The 17,756-nt window shown below is 39.0% G+C and overlaps 2 protein-coding genes across 2 annotated transcripts; both read right to left on the reverse strand.

Annotated features, from left to right (window-relative positions):
• Positions 1 to 285: 285 nt before the first annotated feature.
• On the reverse strand, positions 286 to 8,758 carry LOC140952928 (serine/arginine-rich splicing factor 6-like). The gene is made up of 7 exons (XM_073402383.1): positions 8,488 to 8,758; positions 6,972 to 7,042; positions 6,377 to 6,448; positions 6,117 to 6,186; positions 4,822 to 4,895; positions 4,284 to 4,377; positions 286 to 940 (listed from the first exon to the last, which is right to left on the reverse strand). Exons 1-7 carry the CDS (start codon positions 8,608 to 8,610, stop codon positions 563 to 565), a joined length of 882 nt encoding a protein of 293 aa, XP_073258484.1. The 5' UTR covers positions 8,611 to 8,758; the 3' UTR covers positions 286 to 562.
• Positions 8,759 to 11,223: 2,465 nt separating this feature from the next.
• Positions 11,224 to 17,678, reverse strand: LOC140952927 (serine/arginine-rich splicing factor 6-like). Its single transcript, XM_073402382.1, has 7 exons — positions 17,373 to 17,678; positions 16,489 to 16,559; positions 16,300 to 16,377; positions 15,825 to 15,894; positions 14,650 to 14,723; positions 12,352 to 12,445; positions 11,224 to 11,899 (listed from the first exon to the last, which is right to left on the reverse strand). The coding sequence occupies exons 1-7, from the start codon at positions 17,499 to 17,501 to the stop codon at positions 11,528 to 11,530; spliced, it is 888 nt and encodes a 295-aa protein (XP_073258483.1). The 5' UTR covers positions 17,502 to 17,678; the 3' UTR covers positions 11,224 to 11,527.
• Between the last annotated feature and the right edge of the window lie 78 nt (positions 17,679 to 17,756).

Genomic DNA, 17,756 nt, shown 5'->3' on the forward strand with positions numbered 1-17,756 from the left:
AGAAGAGAGGCCTGATATATCTCAAGAACTCGTTAACAGATCTCATTACCTCCTACTGGAAATTCAACCCCGCCTTCTGAATGAATGTTAGCGTCGATTTTCTTGTCAAAAAGGAGAGCGTCTCACTGACTGAGCATCGTCTACTATCTAGCCCATCTGAGATTACCTCAGTATCTGGTCTTTCTAACGGGTTTTCGCTTCCCTCCTACCCTTCCCCAACAGAAACGCCTAATAAGGCTCGGGCTAATCGAGAACGGTCACATTTTAAAGCAAAGATGAAACTGATTATATTCTGTAAAATGGATATTTAATAAAAGCAATTTCCAGTTCCAGCAAATAAACTAAAAACAATAAACACGTTCAAATGAAATGACATCCAATCAGAAGGTTTTCGCTGCCTACAGCCTTACAAATAAATAACTTGGTCAAGAGTCACGCCTACATATTGCTTAATAAAAGAGCTGGCAGCTTGTATGTTTGACCATTAAAACACATCTGACAGTACAGAATCAATAATCTAACCAACACGTTTTAAAAGTACAAGCAAAGAAACGGCATTTTACTAAGCCTTAGCGTCGGCATCATCATCATCTTCACGGGCCTGATCTCTTTCTGCTGAATTATGATTCTGATTATCATCAGCTCCAGGTTCCGCAGATGCTTCTTTATCATTTCTGGGCGATCGAGATGCTGAGCGTGAACGTGAACGTGATCGGGACTTGGATTTGCGCGGAGATCGTGAACGGGATCGTGACCTGGACCTTGAGCGCGACTTGGAATGCGATTTGCGTCGTGGCGATCGGGATCGTGATCTAGAACGTGATCGTGATTTTGAGCGGCGTCGTCGAGATCGTGAAGCTGAGCGAGACCTGGATCGAGATCGTCTTCTGGATCTGGAGCGGCTTCTTGATCGAGAACGAGAACGAGAACGTGGACTTTCCTGCAAAAGAATTGAGTTACGTAAATCATACTATCCAATTAGAGTCTACGTCAAAGAAAGAGTACAGGAACGAGAAGGTGTACTTTCCTAAAGAACAAAAACAATCATTTTTAACACTTAAACCATACTAAGTATATTACTTTTCATTCAAAATATTTCTCTGTTTCCGATTGGCTTTAATCTTCAACCAATTCTTCGTAGTAACAGTTACGATGAGGGACAAAAGTGTTGAGACAAAATTGCCCCTTCCCTCTGTGTACCCTAAAACCCTTAAAGGTCAAATGAACCAAAAAATTGGCATATTTTCTTTTGTCGCTTTTCCTTCACCAGACACTAAAAAGAACCATCCTAAGTGAGATTTGGGTAAAGATTTTTCTTCCCAAGCCTTTATAGAAAGGTAAAAGATCAAAATCCGAGCATTTCCGAAGACTTCACGAAAACGTTTCTGAAATGGCCGCGCGATAGACTGGAGACTACGTGACGTCAATGTTGGTCTTTCAGGGCGGAAAAACGTTCTGCGCAAGCTTCTGCGCATCCATTATCGCCTGCGTTTGTTTGTCTCGTTCTATGAGAGTTCTGACTGAGACTGAATCCTTGTAAAGGCTTTTTTTGTTTTGTTTTTGTTGTTGTTGTTTTTTCGTCACTTGAAAATTACTTTGGATTCAGAACAACCAATGTTAGAGTAAAAACAGATCATCCGACAGTCTGAGGAGGAATAAAACGTTTTGAACATTTCCAAAGAGGTTTGCACTTTTCTGATACTTGTGCATTCGATTTGTGAATTGATTTTGTGTCCAGTGCTTCGCCTTCTTTCGCCGGACTGAATTAAAACCCGCTTGTTTTCTGTCATTAGTAGTTACGGTTAGTTTTTTTATATGCCCAGATTTATTTACCTTTGCAGAACCAGCTTTATCTTTGTCTTATGTCAAAGGATCGTAATGCTAACGCTTGCGAGTGAACAAACTTGAGCGCTTAAAACTTCCTCGGAACTTTAGAAGGCCATCAAGCTTACTCGAGAAGAAAATACTACTTCGATCATTTTTCTGTTGCTCAAGTAATAATAGTCAGAGTTTTTTCCCTTTACTTTTTTCAGTTTTAATTACATAGTATTGTTATCTTTCTGTACGCAAATTTTCCTTTCACTCACTGTGAAGTAGCGGAGAACGACAACTGCCGGCAGTGAGTCCCAATCGACTCTTTGCCCGTAAACAATTGCTGGAGCTGGATTTGACTGAAGCGAGCAAAACAAATCCTTATGTGCAGTTTTCTGTATTTTCTAATGATTCAGTCTGCTGAGTTTAATTTGCTTGAATGAAGACCCTCGCATGGACCAGTTATTACTAAAAAAAGTAGCTAATCTAGCAAAGTAGTCGGAATCATGACTTTTGATGAAAATTTGTTGTTTTGCAACCTTATTGAAGCTTTTTATAGTTCACTTAAGCTGAATTTCATGCATTATGGAATTACTCTTTGCTTGTCGCATCTCTTTGCCAGCTTAAAGCGGCGTCTATGGTCCTTAAAGTGACCTCAATCGGTAATTAAATCTTATACATAATTGGAAAGAAGTTTTTGCAATAATGTAACTTTAACTTTGTTTGAAGGAAATCTTACTTACGCGTAGGTTTTTGACAGGTGTTATGCATGTTCAACTTGACAACGCAAAGCAAAATTAATCTGCGCGAAACGATCAAATTTAAAAAACTATGGTTGCTTTGAAACCGATCTTGGGGAAGATTTACTAGATAAAGATTAACTCTTTTTCTGCCCACATATCAACGCCAAAACCTCTCCATAATTTGAGGATTTTGTTTATATTTTAGTGATCTGCGAAGCTAAAAGTGTCCGATCGAGCGTGGGTTTTATCAGCTGGAGTGCGACAAAGTTCAGTGACTAACTTGAACTTCTTTGGGCAGATTATTATACAAAGATATTTTGTTTTTGTGTCCACGGTGGAGCTCTGGACCTTATATATCCAGGAGCTTCCTTATATAAACATATTTTGTGAAGCGTCTTGAAAAAAATCGGACTTACGCACGCACATTTCCAGTACAACTCAAGGAAATTAGTAAATGTCGTTAAAGTCCGTTTTACTATGATGTATTCTTCGAGAAAATTAAATAATAAAAAGGTTATAACCACAGCTTTCAACTTTTGAAGACAAATTGCCTGTTCTGTCCAGGTTTATGGCCGCACAAACCACTTCTGCGCCAAGTCGCACAATTCGAAAAACACTGTTTTGAATTTCCCGCTTTTTTTCACCTGACCAACATTGACGTCACAAGCTGTTTTTTCCGACAATTTTTCCGACCGCTCTACGAAGATAAGGCCCAAAAAATAGCAATTTTTAATTGCGAATATCTCGGAGATGCTTGCTTCAATTGAGCTGAAACTTCATAGTATGTTTATTTGCTTCATATTAAACACATTTCACTAAAATTGAACTAAAATAAAAAAGGTCGAAATTTTGGTTCATTTGACCTTTAATGTTGTATTGAAGACCATCAAACCTTTCTTTTCCTGCAAACAAACACTGATTCGGGGGTTGGGGGGGATTTACGCCGTTAAAACAGGATCAAATAGGAAATGAATGAAACTGTTCATGAAACGCGCCTTTTCGACAAGTGCGTCAACTACTTTTGTCCCTGATTGTAGCTTTGGCCAAAATTGGAACATGTTTGCCAATACAGTTGATACAGTCCGTCGACGTCAGTTATACTGATAATCGACAAACAAGAGGGATGGAAGGCGAAGCGATCGCTCAGCTGTTTTGGCAGTGCAGAGCTGGAGAAAAATAAAGATTTCACACTTTATGACAAAAAACAACATACCAGTCTACGAAACATAGTAAGAATAGAAAGTATACCACTCGATAGATGAAAATTTCTCTTTGAAGAATGTGTGTAGGCAAATGTTAAGAAGATGGGAACTTCACATACACTATTTCCTCGAATAAGCACCCGGGCGCTTATTTAAAATTTTGGCTATAAGGATGGGCCCTTATTGGAAGGAGGGCGCTTAATCGAGGGGGGTGTCTATTAAGTTTTCCTGTTGATAATCAAGAGTACCTTAGTTTCATTATACCGTTGATACACCGAGTTCTCAATAAAGTGGCAATAGAAACAAGTTTTCCTTGTATCCCTCCTATAAAAAAAGTGGTGGGTGCTTATTTGGTAAGGGCACTTATCAGAGCGTGAGCACCTATTCCAGGAAATACGGTAGATAGTGATGAGCATATTTTGAGGTTAGAAATAATCTGAATGAATAGTAAAATAATAATATCCTTATCAGAAGGAAGTCACTGGAGTTTTATTGTTCAAATAATAAAAATTTTTTTCAGACTTACATCAACAAGCTTAATGCGCTTTCCATTCAGCTCAGTCCCATCAAGTTTCCTTAGGGCATCTTTCATATCTCTCTTGCTGGCAAACTCAAGGACACTGAACAAAACAAATCAAAACAAAAACAAGAAAGTCACTAGTTGGAAACATACTTCAACAGTTGTTGAAGAAAATTTTGAGGATGGGTGGTGTCAGGTTTGCACAGGAAGGGGAAGAGGGGAAGGGGGGAATACAATATTCTTTCCTACAAATGTTTCATGATCTCTCTTTAAGGACCATAAACACAATTTAACTAACTAAAACACCATGGTTTGGCATTTTATGACTGAACACAGGTCACCAAATTTGTTACTTTAACAGCAATTTTAGTCTACTTGCCACAGTGACTGAAATGGTCAGAGCTTGGAGTGCTTAGGCCTCTTACTTCAAATTCTTGTATCCAGCCAAATGAACTAACTAGGAAGCAGTGATTCTCAACAATGAGCCTACTAATTCACTGCACACTACAGGACAGCAAAAAAGTATTCCAACAGACTTACTTACCCTTCACCTTGTCTTTGTTTGTGTGCATCTCCATATGTCACTTCTCCAGCTTGGCGTACATAGTCTTTGAGATCCTAGTAATGACAGTTGTACTTAACAAAACAACCTTGGTCATGAGTTATGCAGAGATTTTATCACCCTGAATTCAACTTTAATCATTTGACTTTTCAGTTATCTAGACAGGGGTCACTGTCCCTCAAGAAAACCCTCGTTTATAATGCAAAATAGTGTAAACATGGAAACTTCCCTTCCTATTTATTTTCTTTTCAATGGTATATATTTTTCAACCCTTTTCTCATCTTAACTTTGAACTGTAGCTGGCTCCGAAGACAAGTTTGACAAGCCAGGGCATATCAAGAAACTAGTGTCACAAATTAAAATACTACAGCAACAATTTCGCAGGAATCCACCGTCTGAGTCATTTTCAAATCGCACAGTTCATCAGTCAGCATTTGCCACGGGAGTGTTTTTGTGTCATGCCTTTGTTAAAACTTGGCTCGTCATGATGATTAGTATCAACATCGGATGGCATCTGAGCATCAAAACCACTCAAACATCAGAGGGGAGCGCATCTAATCATCTAAGCATCTGTGACTACCCTCACATCACCCCTCACAAGCGCATCTTGTAACTGAAAATATTTCAAGGCAAGGTAAAGTTTTATCAGACCTGCCTACATCAAGTATATAACATCATATATTTAGTTTTATCTTGTTTTCCATAAATTTTTAACAGGATTCTTGTTCAGAAAGCAGGTATTTCCTCATAAAACACAGCAATAATACCAATTTCATTCCCATTAACCCAACAACATCAGCAAACAGTCACATACACCTGTACGGCTTTAGAAACTGAAAAAATGTGTAAGAAGCACCAGGAAACATCATCACATAATTATGCAAAGTGTGAATTCAAAGCTCTTGAATCATTTAACACGATATTGTTTCAACTATACAATTAAATAAAACACCATGGATCAGTGGCAGATCCAGACCTTCAGATAAGGGGGAGGGGGGGGGGAGGGGGGGAGGGGTTCTCCAAAAACATTTTTTTCGGCCCTTTGGGCCTTATTTCGATCAAAAAATAAGGGGGGAGCCCTCCCCTGGATCCGCCAATGTGGATGAAGCAGCAAATACAACTTTTTCAACACAATCAGTTCTTTAGTTTTATTCACAAAATCATTACTAGAACCAAACCATCTTTCACTTTCAACCCCCTGTAAAAATCATATTTACAGCCTAACTAGAACATTGAAGAAACAAAAGATGGCATTACTTCTTTAACATCTTACTGACCTGCCAACTAACACGGGTTGATAAATTTTCTACTCTGATCCTCCAAGGTGTTCTTACAGGAGGTCCATACCTACCAAGACAAAAGAAAGTGATGAGACTTAGACATTACTGCTTATCACAAAGAAATTTCCTTGTACTGCTTCATGTTTTTCATTTCCTTCTGTTACTTGTCCAAGTGGAAGAATATTTGAGAATGAACTCAAAATAAGGGAAAAGAAATTCTTGAAACTTAAAACCAAGCTAGAATCTACTACACTTACTTATCTCTGGCCCTGGATTTGCGGCCACCACTGAAGCCTCTGGCTGTTCCGCGTGAATGTTCAACTAGGATCCTGAAATCAAACAAGTCACAATGACCTGATTAGGTGTCTTGCTTCTTGTTAAGGATGGTGATTACTTAATTCAAGTGATTATTACCAATATGAACACATTACTTTAAATTAAATAACAACAACAGCTACTACTACTGCTGATTTCCTAAATGGAGATAAAGGCAGCTAATCACTCTTACACAAACAGATAATGGTTTGGCATCTAAAACTTGGACAAGCCAATTGTTAAAGCAAAACTATTGAAGACTTTTTCACAAAAAAATCAAATGTTCAAATCTCAAATGTTAGCTATACCCGAACATGATATATCAGGCAGACAATGACGTAATAGAACAGGCAGATTATTGATAAAATGCATATTAATCAAAGCTGCAAGTAACAGTCGATTATTGGACAATGGCCTGCAATCAACTGTGATGACTGGAGAAATGAAAACCAAAGACTAGAAGTCAACATAGTGTATGCTTAGCACATTATTTTTCTGTAATAATTTTTAAATTTTGTCAGGCCTGTTAATTCATACCTTTCTCCCATCATTTCTTTCCCATTGCATTCATAAACAGCATCTTCTGCATCTCTGCTATCTTCAAACTCCTGAAAATGGTACACACAAGAAAATAATTATGTATGTACAGTATTATAAAATTGAATTTACACAAGCATTCCAAAAGTGAAACACAAAATGACTTTCTAACCTAAGCACTCTGGTGGTGACTTAAGAAAAACCAGCCACTAATTGACATATAGACAATTCAAATTAGGACATAAGAAGATAAAACTTGCATGAAAGTACTCATTTTGCGTAGATGTAATTTTTGTCGCAGTACATTCACAGTAACATTTGCAATTTTGTGCAATTATTGCACTTGTTTAGTTTGGCTCTATGAACCACAGAAACACAAAAAGTAACAAAAGCTGTACAAACTGATGTTTGCCAAATTGTGATTCTACATCTCTCAATAATATAACAATTTCTGAAAAAATGCGCAACCAGGGGCGGGGAGAAGCTACTTCCCACACATTCTCTTGAATGAAAAATCCAAATGATGTTCTCACATTACTTGCCAAGTGATCAGCAAAAGTCTTGCCAGCGGATTTGTGTACTGATCATGCACATTATGTCAAAAACCATAGATCAAAAGGAACAAAAACATGGTGGTCCAAGGTGGGACTGTTTCTCACTATTATATTTTGGTAATTCGCAAATTTATTGGTTTTATTTCGCTTTTCTGACATAGTGTGTGGTTTTCTTTTTCTCTTAAACAATTTCCCTCTGCAGAGTTTGGAATATGCAACGTACAGCTCCCTATGGCTGATAAGTACTGCCGAAGAGTTGAGCTATCGAGTAGTGTTTTGCTGCAAACGTGACAGTGAAAACAGAGAATTCTATGATTTACCCGGGACATTTTTACATCATGGAAAGAAGCGAATCCTACATGCAAAAATGTATCAAATCGCAACCATAAATTGAGCTTAAAACCCCATTTACACGCGCTAAAAAATCGGTACGGCACGCCAAAATTTTGGCACCATGCTAATGACTTTAAGGCACGGCACTCCCAATTTTTGACATGTAAATGTATCGGTCCCAAATGTAATCTGGCACCAGTGCTCAAAATTTTAGGTGTGCCGAGACTTCCTCATGGAGGTAGTCTCGGCACGGGTAAACGAGGCACAGTGCCAAAAATTTGGCGTGCCGTGCTGATTTTTTAGCACTTGTAAATGGGGTTTAAATTCCATCAAATCTGCCGAGTACAAAAGGCTCGACTTTTGTATCAACAATCCAAACCATCAACAACTTATGCCCTGAAAATTTCCATATCAAAGGTCATTAAACGTCTTGTCAACGTTTATAATACGTCAGCTGAATACGGCCATTTACCATTCATTGCCCAAGCAAATACAATAATTACATGCAACCATGTGCTTCACATTAAAAATTACACCATGAATTAAAGTTAAATCTATTCTTTTGGTTCACACTCAAGGAAATTCACATGCATTGAAAATCGTGAACAAAAATAATAGGAAACTCTTACCACAAATCCATAGCCATCCTTTAAATTGATTTCTCGCAGTCTTCCGTAGTTACGGAAAAACTTTTCGACGTCTCGTTGCCTCGTACCGTAAGGCAGTCTTCCCAAATAAACGCGACAAGTCATCCTTTTAACTGCGCAAAATTTACACTAATTAATACCAAAGGCCGAAAAGAAATCTAAGGGCCCTTTATGAAGGTTTAAAATAGAGGTAAAAGCCAAAACGGCGGCTCAGCATCTATCCAAAATGGACGCTTTGACGAGGACTGCAGCAATGCATGACGGGTACCCAGAGTCCTAAGCCCAACCGTGAGAGATCTGGGAATTAAGTGCACACGTAGCATTTTCGAGTCGATTTCGTCCGTTCAGACGTATCTGTAGCGCGAGAAATAAGGGGAAAGTACGTAAAAATGCTTGACATTCCGAAATCGAGAAGAAAAAACGGGCTGGCGAGCAAGCCTGCCTTTAAAAATTAAAGTGTAATAAAACAAGACAACAAAACACTGGCGTAATGGCGGGAACACCGCTCCGCGATCGGCGTTGTGGACGACTTCCATAGCGTGACCATAAAGCGCTACTTATCTCCCCGGCGATAATTTATGCGCGCCAAATCGGACAAGTTCAGGTAGGTCCAAAGGAACAAACTTGATATGGCCTAACACTCAACGGCACTACGAGTAACCTCCCAAGCTGACGTTCTTAGGGAGTTCGTCACGCGTTCCTCGCACGCATGACGAACCCTAACCTGCGTAGCAAGCGTTTCCTTGCGAGTTCGTCGAGAAAGTTGGGACGAGAGCAAAAAAAAAGAAAGGACGGGGGAGGGGGAGGGGAATGAAGGAACCGCTTGCCCCACGATTTTGAAAAACTACGTTCGCCAACGAACGCAGCTTCTGATTGGCGCGGTGCTGGTAGTGTTGATCATGACTTTGCACTCGAAACATCAATCAAACCAGGTATACTTTGTTTACGTGCGTCACAGATCTGGTTTCATCATCATCTGATTTGTGGTCGCAGATTACAAATGCTTTGGACTGATGTTTATTTGAATCGTGTTTGTGCCAAGGTTTATAAGATCAAAGTCTTCAAAGTATAATTGGAGATCGAGCAGTGGAGACTAGGGAACGCCAATTTATTGGGAATGACGGCGTGCAGATCTGACTGTTTGTTGGAGATAACATCAACGTAAATCATAACATCGGTACTCGACACTAGCTAGAGCCGCCTTGGACAAGCGATTTATCAGCTTTTTGAACTGAAAAGATTATTTTAATTTGTTTATTGGAAATTTAGCGGCATGTATTGTAGAGAACGTTTCGACACGGGCTGAAGAGCAGCAGCTCTGCAAACCTTATAGCCGGCGGAGTGAATTGTTCCGGAAAAATCATTTTTGACGTTTCGACAAGGTTTCAGACAAGATAAAGCCACACAATAAAAAACAAGAAATTCCGCAGCCATCGCTCAGAGTTTTAACCTTCTTTATCGTAAACCTTTTTCATTACAGTTTTTGCAATCGTCTGGAACGTGTTATATTAGAGAACAAAGTAATTTTACAAATCTGGTAATCCAGGGGTAATACTTCTATTTTGACGAGCTGTCAATTTACAAATCAACCGAACCGTGAAATATTAAGGGGCGTTTTTCAGAATCGTGGGGTTTGCGGGCAAGCGTTTCCTCTTCTCCCCTCCCCCTTCCACCTTCTTTTTTGCTCCCGCTCTAACTTTCGCGCAGTAACTCGATTGGAAACGCTTGCTACGCAGGTTAGACGAACCCCTAAGAACGTTTGCGTGGGAGGCTACACTACGAGCCAAAACCTCCGGCCAGCATCGTGCAACTTAATGGAACGGTGTAGGCAAATATTTTGTTCTAGGATCAGCACTACGAGCCGACTCCGCCAGCTCCGCCAGCACGTGCTGGAATACCATCAAATATAAAAGTTTGCGTTTAAAAAATGAAAGCTTGGGGAAGTCGCCGTGAGACTTAAACCGAAGGCGAAAGAAAGCGGTGAGCCCGTGTTTATTAGGAACCATAACAAAGTCTCCAAAGGGAGGGAAGGGTGGGAATTACAAAACTTTAGGACGGTTGTGCTCAAAGTATTCCAACTTAGCAATACAGCTCGGAAGAGAAATAGGACTTTTACTACGCCTTTTACAGTCCGATTGCTATCCCAGTGTATGCTAATGAAAAAATATTTTACTACTGAATAGAACGTGCAGCTAAAGTGCTCCACGAGATATGCAGGAGGAAAATTATTTTTACTAGCCATACAAAACAAGCGATACATTAGGAACTAGCTCCAACTGCAACAAAACAAGGATTGCTATTTTATCAGTAATTTCCCAGCTATGGAAGTGATTTTACGCACTACCCAGTACTTTTACCCACTACGAGTAAAACTCTACGAGATTTGATAAGGGCTAAGCATAACACTGCGTTGCATGTTGCTGACTGAGGGCGTTAAGCTCCATGAACTGCGTTTTACAATGGAGTTGTAAAACTTTCTACAACATCAATTTCACGCTATTTTATTCAATATGACACCATCGCCAAACTATAGAATTCAGCTGTGCCATTAAGCAACTCTTAAATTAAAGGTACGGACAAAGCCGCTTGTAGTGGGGCGGGTGAGTGTTGCAGCGATAGTTAGTTTTTAACTACCAATTGCAATACCAGATAAAATTCTCTTGTGTGTCAAGCTGAAATTACTGCCTACTACTAAACCAGTTCACTTCCAGACAAAAGTTCCACTTAACGTGCAAAAGGTTATTTAATTGCAAGGCTTATTGTTAGTTACCTATGGTGAATTACAAAACGTTCCTCGCTCATTAAAGAGCTTTCCGCATCTGTACAGTTCAACTTCTATTTAAAATGAAATGTCATATCTGCATCAACACAGTTCAAAATGTGGTGATATAAATAGTCTAACCAGTCCTTCTGACGCCGTCGATTTGAATACGACAGCTTCTATACTAATGTAGAGAGTAAAAAGAAAAAAAAAAGCCATGACAAGTCTCTTAGAGAGACACGTCAAGAAAATGACAGCTTATCACTCAGCATCATCAGCTTCACCGGCCCGATCTCCTTCTGCTGAATTATAATTCTGATTATCATCAGCTTCCGGTTCCGCAGATGCTTCTTTATCATTTCTGGGTGATCGAGATCGAGAGCGTGAACGTGAACGTGATCGGGACTTGGATTTGCGCGGAGATCGTGAACGGGATCGCGACCTGGACCTTGAGCGCGACTTGGAATGCGATTTGCGTCGTGGCGATCGGGATCGTGATCTAGAACGTGATCGCGATTTAGAACGGTTGTGGCGTGATTGTGAAGCAGAACGCGACTTGGATCGAGACCGTCTTTTGGATCTGGAGCGGCTTCTTGATCGAGAACGAGAACGAGATCGAGAACGTGGACTTTCCTACAAAAATGATAATAAAACATTTGAGCCACACAGATAACCTGACAAGGAAGAGATGGAAAATGTGGACAAGAAGTTAGCCTGAGAAAACAGCCGACATTTTGTGACGCTACCACTGGTTTCCCAGCCAAATGACGTCTGAAAAACGAGCGAAGAAATTCCATACTGACGTGTCACTACCCAGATCTGGGTAGGGTTTTTGATTGGCTGAAGCAAATTTCCCACGCGGCAGGACCAATCAGTAGCTCTAAACAGATCTGGGTAGTAGAGCGTCATCAGTATGCAATTTCTGCGCTCGTTTCTCAGATGTCATTTTGCGAGGAAATCAGTGGTAACGTCGCGAAATTTCGGCTGTTTTCTCGGGCTAACAAGAAGTTCATTTAATGCACACTTGTTCAGATTAAGGGTACATCTTGGGAAGTTAATGGTACATAAAATATGACTTCACTTACATCAACAAGCTTGATACGCTTTCCATTTAACTCAGTCCCATCAAGTTTTTTCATCACCCTCTTCAAGTCTCTCTTGGTTGCAAACTCTAGGGTTCTAAAAGCAATGAGCGGTTATAATCATTTCTTGAACTTGCGAACACCTTGACTGAGGGGCTGTAAGTATTTAAGGGATACATTTTGATCTATAGATACTGCTATACACAAATGAACCTATTGGGTTACCAAGACCATGGTAAGCATAAAATATTATACAGCTTTATACAATGGTCTGAATGCTACACGCGCTGAACGCTGAATGCTTTCTTCGGTTCTTGTTTCATCCAGCGTCTGCTCCCCGCAGGCTGGTGAAAGCCTCGAAAAAGCGTTTAGTAGGAGCTATTTACAAAGAAAAAAAAAAGGTGAAATAAAGGCAAAAAGAGTTGGAGTACCACAAGGGTCAATCTTAGGACCCAAACTGTTCTCCCTTTATGTCAATGACTTTCCTGAATCTGTAACCTCGGGAGAACTTTATATGTTTGCTGATGATACTACCATATTTACCATAAGTGATAATATTGATACTATAATTAAGGCCATGCAAGTTATACTAGATCAAGTTCTTAGTTGGTGTGTTGCTAACAGATTGATTGCTCATGAAACTAAGTCAGAAGCCTTATTATTATCTAAACAAAGATTCATTGGTCCACTGTTGCCTTTGAAGTATGGTGAAAAATTTATTGAATTAAAATCATCATGTAAATGTCTAGGAGTAACTATAGACAGTAATCTTTCTTGGCAAGAACACACTAAAAGTCTGTTAAAATCTTTTAATAAGAAAATAGCAGTCCTTAGAAGAATTAAATTCTTGCCATCATCCATTCTACAGACCATTTATTTTAGGACTGTACTTCCAAGTGTCTTATACGGAATACTAGTATGGGGTTCCTGCTCACCTGCACTAATGGATGATCTTGAGCGTGCTCATATACGAGCTTCTAAACTTATTTTTAAACTTTCAAGGAATTCGAATGCTGATCAATTAAATAAATTGAAAGGCTGGAACAATTTATCATTTTACTATACTAAGAGACTGTTAGTAGAAGCGTATAAATCCTACTATAGACGCAATACCAATGTTTTAAATGATCTAGTAATGTTAAAACAATCATCTCACTGCCTGAGGAAATCAATGAATATTGAATTTCCAAGTCCTAAATCAGAAATTGGCAGGCTGACTTTTAAGCATAGAGCTGCCATTGCTTGGAACTCACTTCCTGACTCGATCAAAAAGTCTTCTAGCTTAGAATGTTTTAAAAAAAGACTTAGATCTAGCAAGGACTTAATTAATTCTATCAGCTATAATAAGGAATCTTCCATGATAAGAAATAGGAATGAGGAATTTCTTTATTAATCTTATTTATATTTGTATTGTTATTATTATTTATTATTTAAATTCTGTTGATTCTCTATTTATTCACATGTATATACTTTAGTTTTTAACAAGTAGATAGGCAGGTCCACATCAGGACTTCAGTCTTGCGTATTCTATAACCTGCGTTACCAAATAAACTATGTATGTATGTATGTATGTATGAGTTCTTGACAACTTGAGAATGTCTAAAGTGCAAGAAATCTCTACGTCAGTTGCCATTGTGTGTCATCCCTTCGAGAGACTCAATATTTTGCAAAATGATTTTGCCATCATTCGGCTTCGCGCAAGAAAAGATTATGAAAAACTCTTCAAAGAAACTGAATACAAGTATAAGACAACAAAAAAAAAAGAAGAAGAGATGACAAGTAGGGAGAATGCCAAACTAGCACAAATCCTCGAACAGCCAAGAAGTACAAGGCAGGTATGTGTATCGGTCTTTTCTCTTTTCTGCGTCATTGTATAAAACAAAATAGATTCCATACTGCTGTGGGTCTGTTCAGTAATAGATCAGATAAGACATCAAAATGTGGTGAAAACATCAGTGACACACACGACTGTTGCCCATGTGCCACTTCTTTGTTTTTACCACATTTTGACGTCATCTGTGATCTTTTACTGAACAGACGCTCGGCAACATGGAATCTATCTGTTAAATCAAAAACAAAGATGACACGACAATCTTATAGTTAACAACAACACTATTGACATTAAACATCCTCCTCCTTCCCATTATTTCTATAAAAGACATATACACCTGCAATGAGCAACCGCAATTCCTTTTTTTCAACTGTACATCTGTGATGCTTTGGCAGTAAAACCCTATTCACATTAAGTCAATTTCCTATATTATGTAGATAGTATGCCAGTATTCCAGAAGTTTCACTTACCCTTCGCCTTTCCTTTGCTTGTGTGCATCTCCATATGTCACCTCGCCTGCTTGGCGTACATAGTCTTTGAGATCCTAGTAATAACAGTCACACTTGAGAAAAAACACCCCTATAGCACCATGCTCCTGCACTACGATCTTTGAATTTAAATTTTGCAAAATACTATCAGCCTGCCATATTACTTTAGTCTAGACTGTCAAGTAATACCACCAAGAATTTTAAACTTGTACTGAACCTTTAACCTCCTTGTTATGGTTAATACTGTCAAAAAGGAAGGAAACCTAATCTGTTTTCATTATTCTACCATAGCTATTTTACTTCCACACACAACTACACATGTGGATATATGGAGTGTATTTTAATTTTTGAATCTGTGGATAAATCCTAATGTGACCTTTTTCTTGGCAAGCTTTTTAGTATGTTGCAAAATGAACCTGGGAATTTTCTCCTCCACATTTGGATTTGGGTATTTGGGTAACTACCAAGCTTTCTTAATCAGTAACACCTTTGCATCTGCACTCTTTCTGTTGTACAACACAGTCAGCCAAAAAGAAAAATTCAATTCTGTCTCGCCAGTAATCACAAAACGTTCAGGGCAGTCAATCATGACGAGAAAAGCAAAGTACTACAGCATCAATTTTACAGAGGTCCATCGTCTGAGTCATTTTGAAATCAGAAGGTACGTGTACGTCTCTCATCATTGGCCATGAAGTTTTTTTGCATCATGCCTTTGTGAAATTTGCATCTTGTCATGACTGTGTGTATTGACTTCTGATGACATCTGAGCATCAAAACCATCATTGTATCAAAGGGGTGTACGTGTAATCATCTATGCCTCTGTGACTACCTTCATGTCACCCTTCATGGTGCATCTTGTAACTAAAAATATTGGTAGGCAAGGTAGTGAATACCACGTTTAAAGTCTATAAGACAGCTGCTACGGCAAGTCTTGCAAGGTACTGAATACCACGTTTATAGTCTGTAAGACAGCTGCTATGGCAAGTCTCTTTAAGAAGTGACCTTGCTCATCAAGTTAATGCCTTTACAATGGCTCACAATATTTTAAGTAAATTATTATTACTATAACAGTAAATTATTATTTTAAAAACAGCTCATAAAAAGGGGATGTGGCTTTTCCCTCAATTGGAGGAACACGTTACTTATTCCTCACTAACCTGCCAACTAACACGGGTTGATAAGTTTTCAACAGTAATTCTCCACGGCGTTCTTACTGGGGGACCATACCTAGTAAGAAAACAATATAGACCAGTTTCGATATGGTTAAATAACTTCTCACTTGGCTCTTATTTACTAAGGTTTGCCAACTTTTGCAGGGTCACCGCAACAGCGCATGACGCCAACCACTGCAGGCCCGTAACAGTCCCTCCACCACTGGGGACTATGTCCCTTACTCTTCAAGAACAGCATGTGGGGTTTTTTAGCATCCCACAGAATGTATAACTATAGAAGGAAGAATTACAATAAAGGCTAAAGTTGAATAATTTTGATTCATATTGGATTTAATTGAGCCATTAGATACAAGGCACTTATAGAGGATCAGTTCCGGTGAGACTGCAACATCACCTTCTTGAAAATACAAATGTAACAGGCAAAATAATTTTGTAACTATAAGAAAAATTGTGCACTTACTTATCTCTGGCCCTGGACTTGCGGCCACCACTGGCACCAGCACCTCTAGCTGTCCCACGTGACTGCTCAACTATAATTCTGAAATAAAGGAACACAATATATGTTTATAGATTAACATCTTGTATCGGAAGATATTCTTTCACTGCAAGTGTTTCATGGCTGAACCATGATAAAGCACTTATGTCTTACCTTTCTCCCATCATTTCTTTTCCATTGCACTCATAAACTGCATCTTCTGCATCCCTTGAATCTTCAAATTCCTTGATCATGAAAGATTAATGAATTAATACTAACTTAACACAAGGAATGTTAGACAAAATGCACCACAGAAAAAGCCATGGACTATTAGCCCCCAATACTAAAACACATACACTGTATGCTACTTTAGACAATTTTTTTTTTGATGATTCTCAGAAAGTTTATTTCATGATAGAGAAAACAGCTCTACTGTAAGTACATGCAGGATTAAAACTTTTAGTACCCTCAACAGTCGTGTTATGAATTAACTATATGTAGTCCAACTGTGATGTAAAAAACCAAACCCAAAATTTCAAGTACCTGCAATGAAACTGCTCTTCTCATTCTGTACCATTGCACTTTAAAGCATTCATTTTGACTTAACATTGCTTAAGTCTGCTTCACTCTTGTAGGTGGAACACTTAGCAGGTAGTAAAGAAAGCTATGACCTTGATTAAACAGGCAACGAAATATTACAACTCTTCAGTTTATCAATTTCACAAGAAATAAATTGGAAGAAGCCTTCTGCAGGAGCAGGCGCACTAGAGCAAAATGGCCAAGTTTTTCTTTGTATGGTCGGAAATATGTGTTTGGGGGCTAAATTGCCTAAAGATTGGGGGCTGGTAGTCCAGGGATTGTCCAAGGGGTGAGTTGTCCAATTTTGATTACAAACACCGTCCATGCATAACTTAGGCTTAAATTAAGATTGTGTAAATTAAAGCTACGATAAAAAGTATGCATGTGCTGACCAAATTACGGTCAACACCGGCCACGCACAAACCTTTAAATTTTAGTAATGACTAAAAAGCGAAATAGTGTAGCTGAGAAAGACTCACCACAAACCCATAACCATTCTTTAAGTTGATTTCTCGCAATCTTCCATAATTGCGGAAGAATTTTTCGATGTCGCGTTCCTTCGTGCCGTACGGCAGTCGCCCCATATAAACTTGGCAACTCCTACTCATCGCTGGAAACAGAAAAACTCTCCGTTCAAGCTAAGCTTTAACTTAAATAGAGAGGTGAGAGGCAGTTTGGAACGAGTTGAAAGCAACCTTCGCCAAATACTAATCGAATTTCGCAGTATAAGTAAACTCTCAATCTCCTGCTTGAAACAAAATGGCTGCCCTGAGTTGATTGATCATGTGACTTAGTTACCATCACAATGCTATGAACGCTGTCCATTAGCACCGATGTCTCAATGAAGCCGACCCAGTCCCCAG

This window comes from Porites lutea, chromosome 11, assembly GCF_958299795.1.
Source record: "Porites lutea chromosome 11, jaPorLute2.1, whole genome shotgun sequence".
Lineage (NCBI taxonomy): Eukaryota > Metazoa > Cnidaria > Anthozoa > Scleractinia > Poritidae > Porites > Porites lutea.

Excerpts from the sequence above, each read along its gene's own strand:
- LOC140952928 (XM_073402383.1), bottom strand. The coding sequence starts at position 8,610 with ATGACTTGTCGCGTTTATTTGGGAAGACTGCCTTACGGTACGAGGCAA. Across the intron at positions 6,449-6,971 it reads AAAGAAATGATGGGAGAAAG|GATCCTAGTTGAACATTCAC; the intron begins GTATGAATTAAC and ends GTTTGATTTCAG. Across the intron at positions 6,187-6,376 it reads AAATCCAGGGCCAGAGATAA|GTATGGACCTCCTGTAAGAA; the intron begins GTAAGTGTAGTA and ends TTGTCTTGGTAG.
- LOC140952927 (XM_073402382.1), bottom strand. The coding sequence starts at position 17,501 with ATGAGTAGGAGTTGCCAAGTTTATATGGGGCGACTGCCGTACGGCACG. Across the intron at positions 16,378-16,488 it reads AAAGAAATGATGGGAGAAAG|AATTATAGTTGAGCAGTCAC; the intron begins GTAAGACATAAG and ends CCTTTATTTCAG. Across the intron at positions 15,895-16,299 it reads AAGTCCAGGGCCAGAGATAA|GTATGGTCCCCCAGTAAGAA; the intron begins GTAAGTGCACAA and ends TTTTCTTACTAG.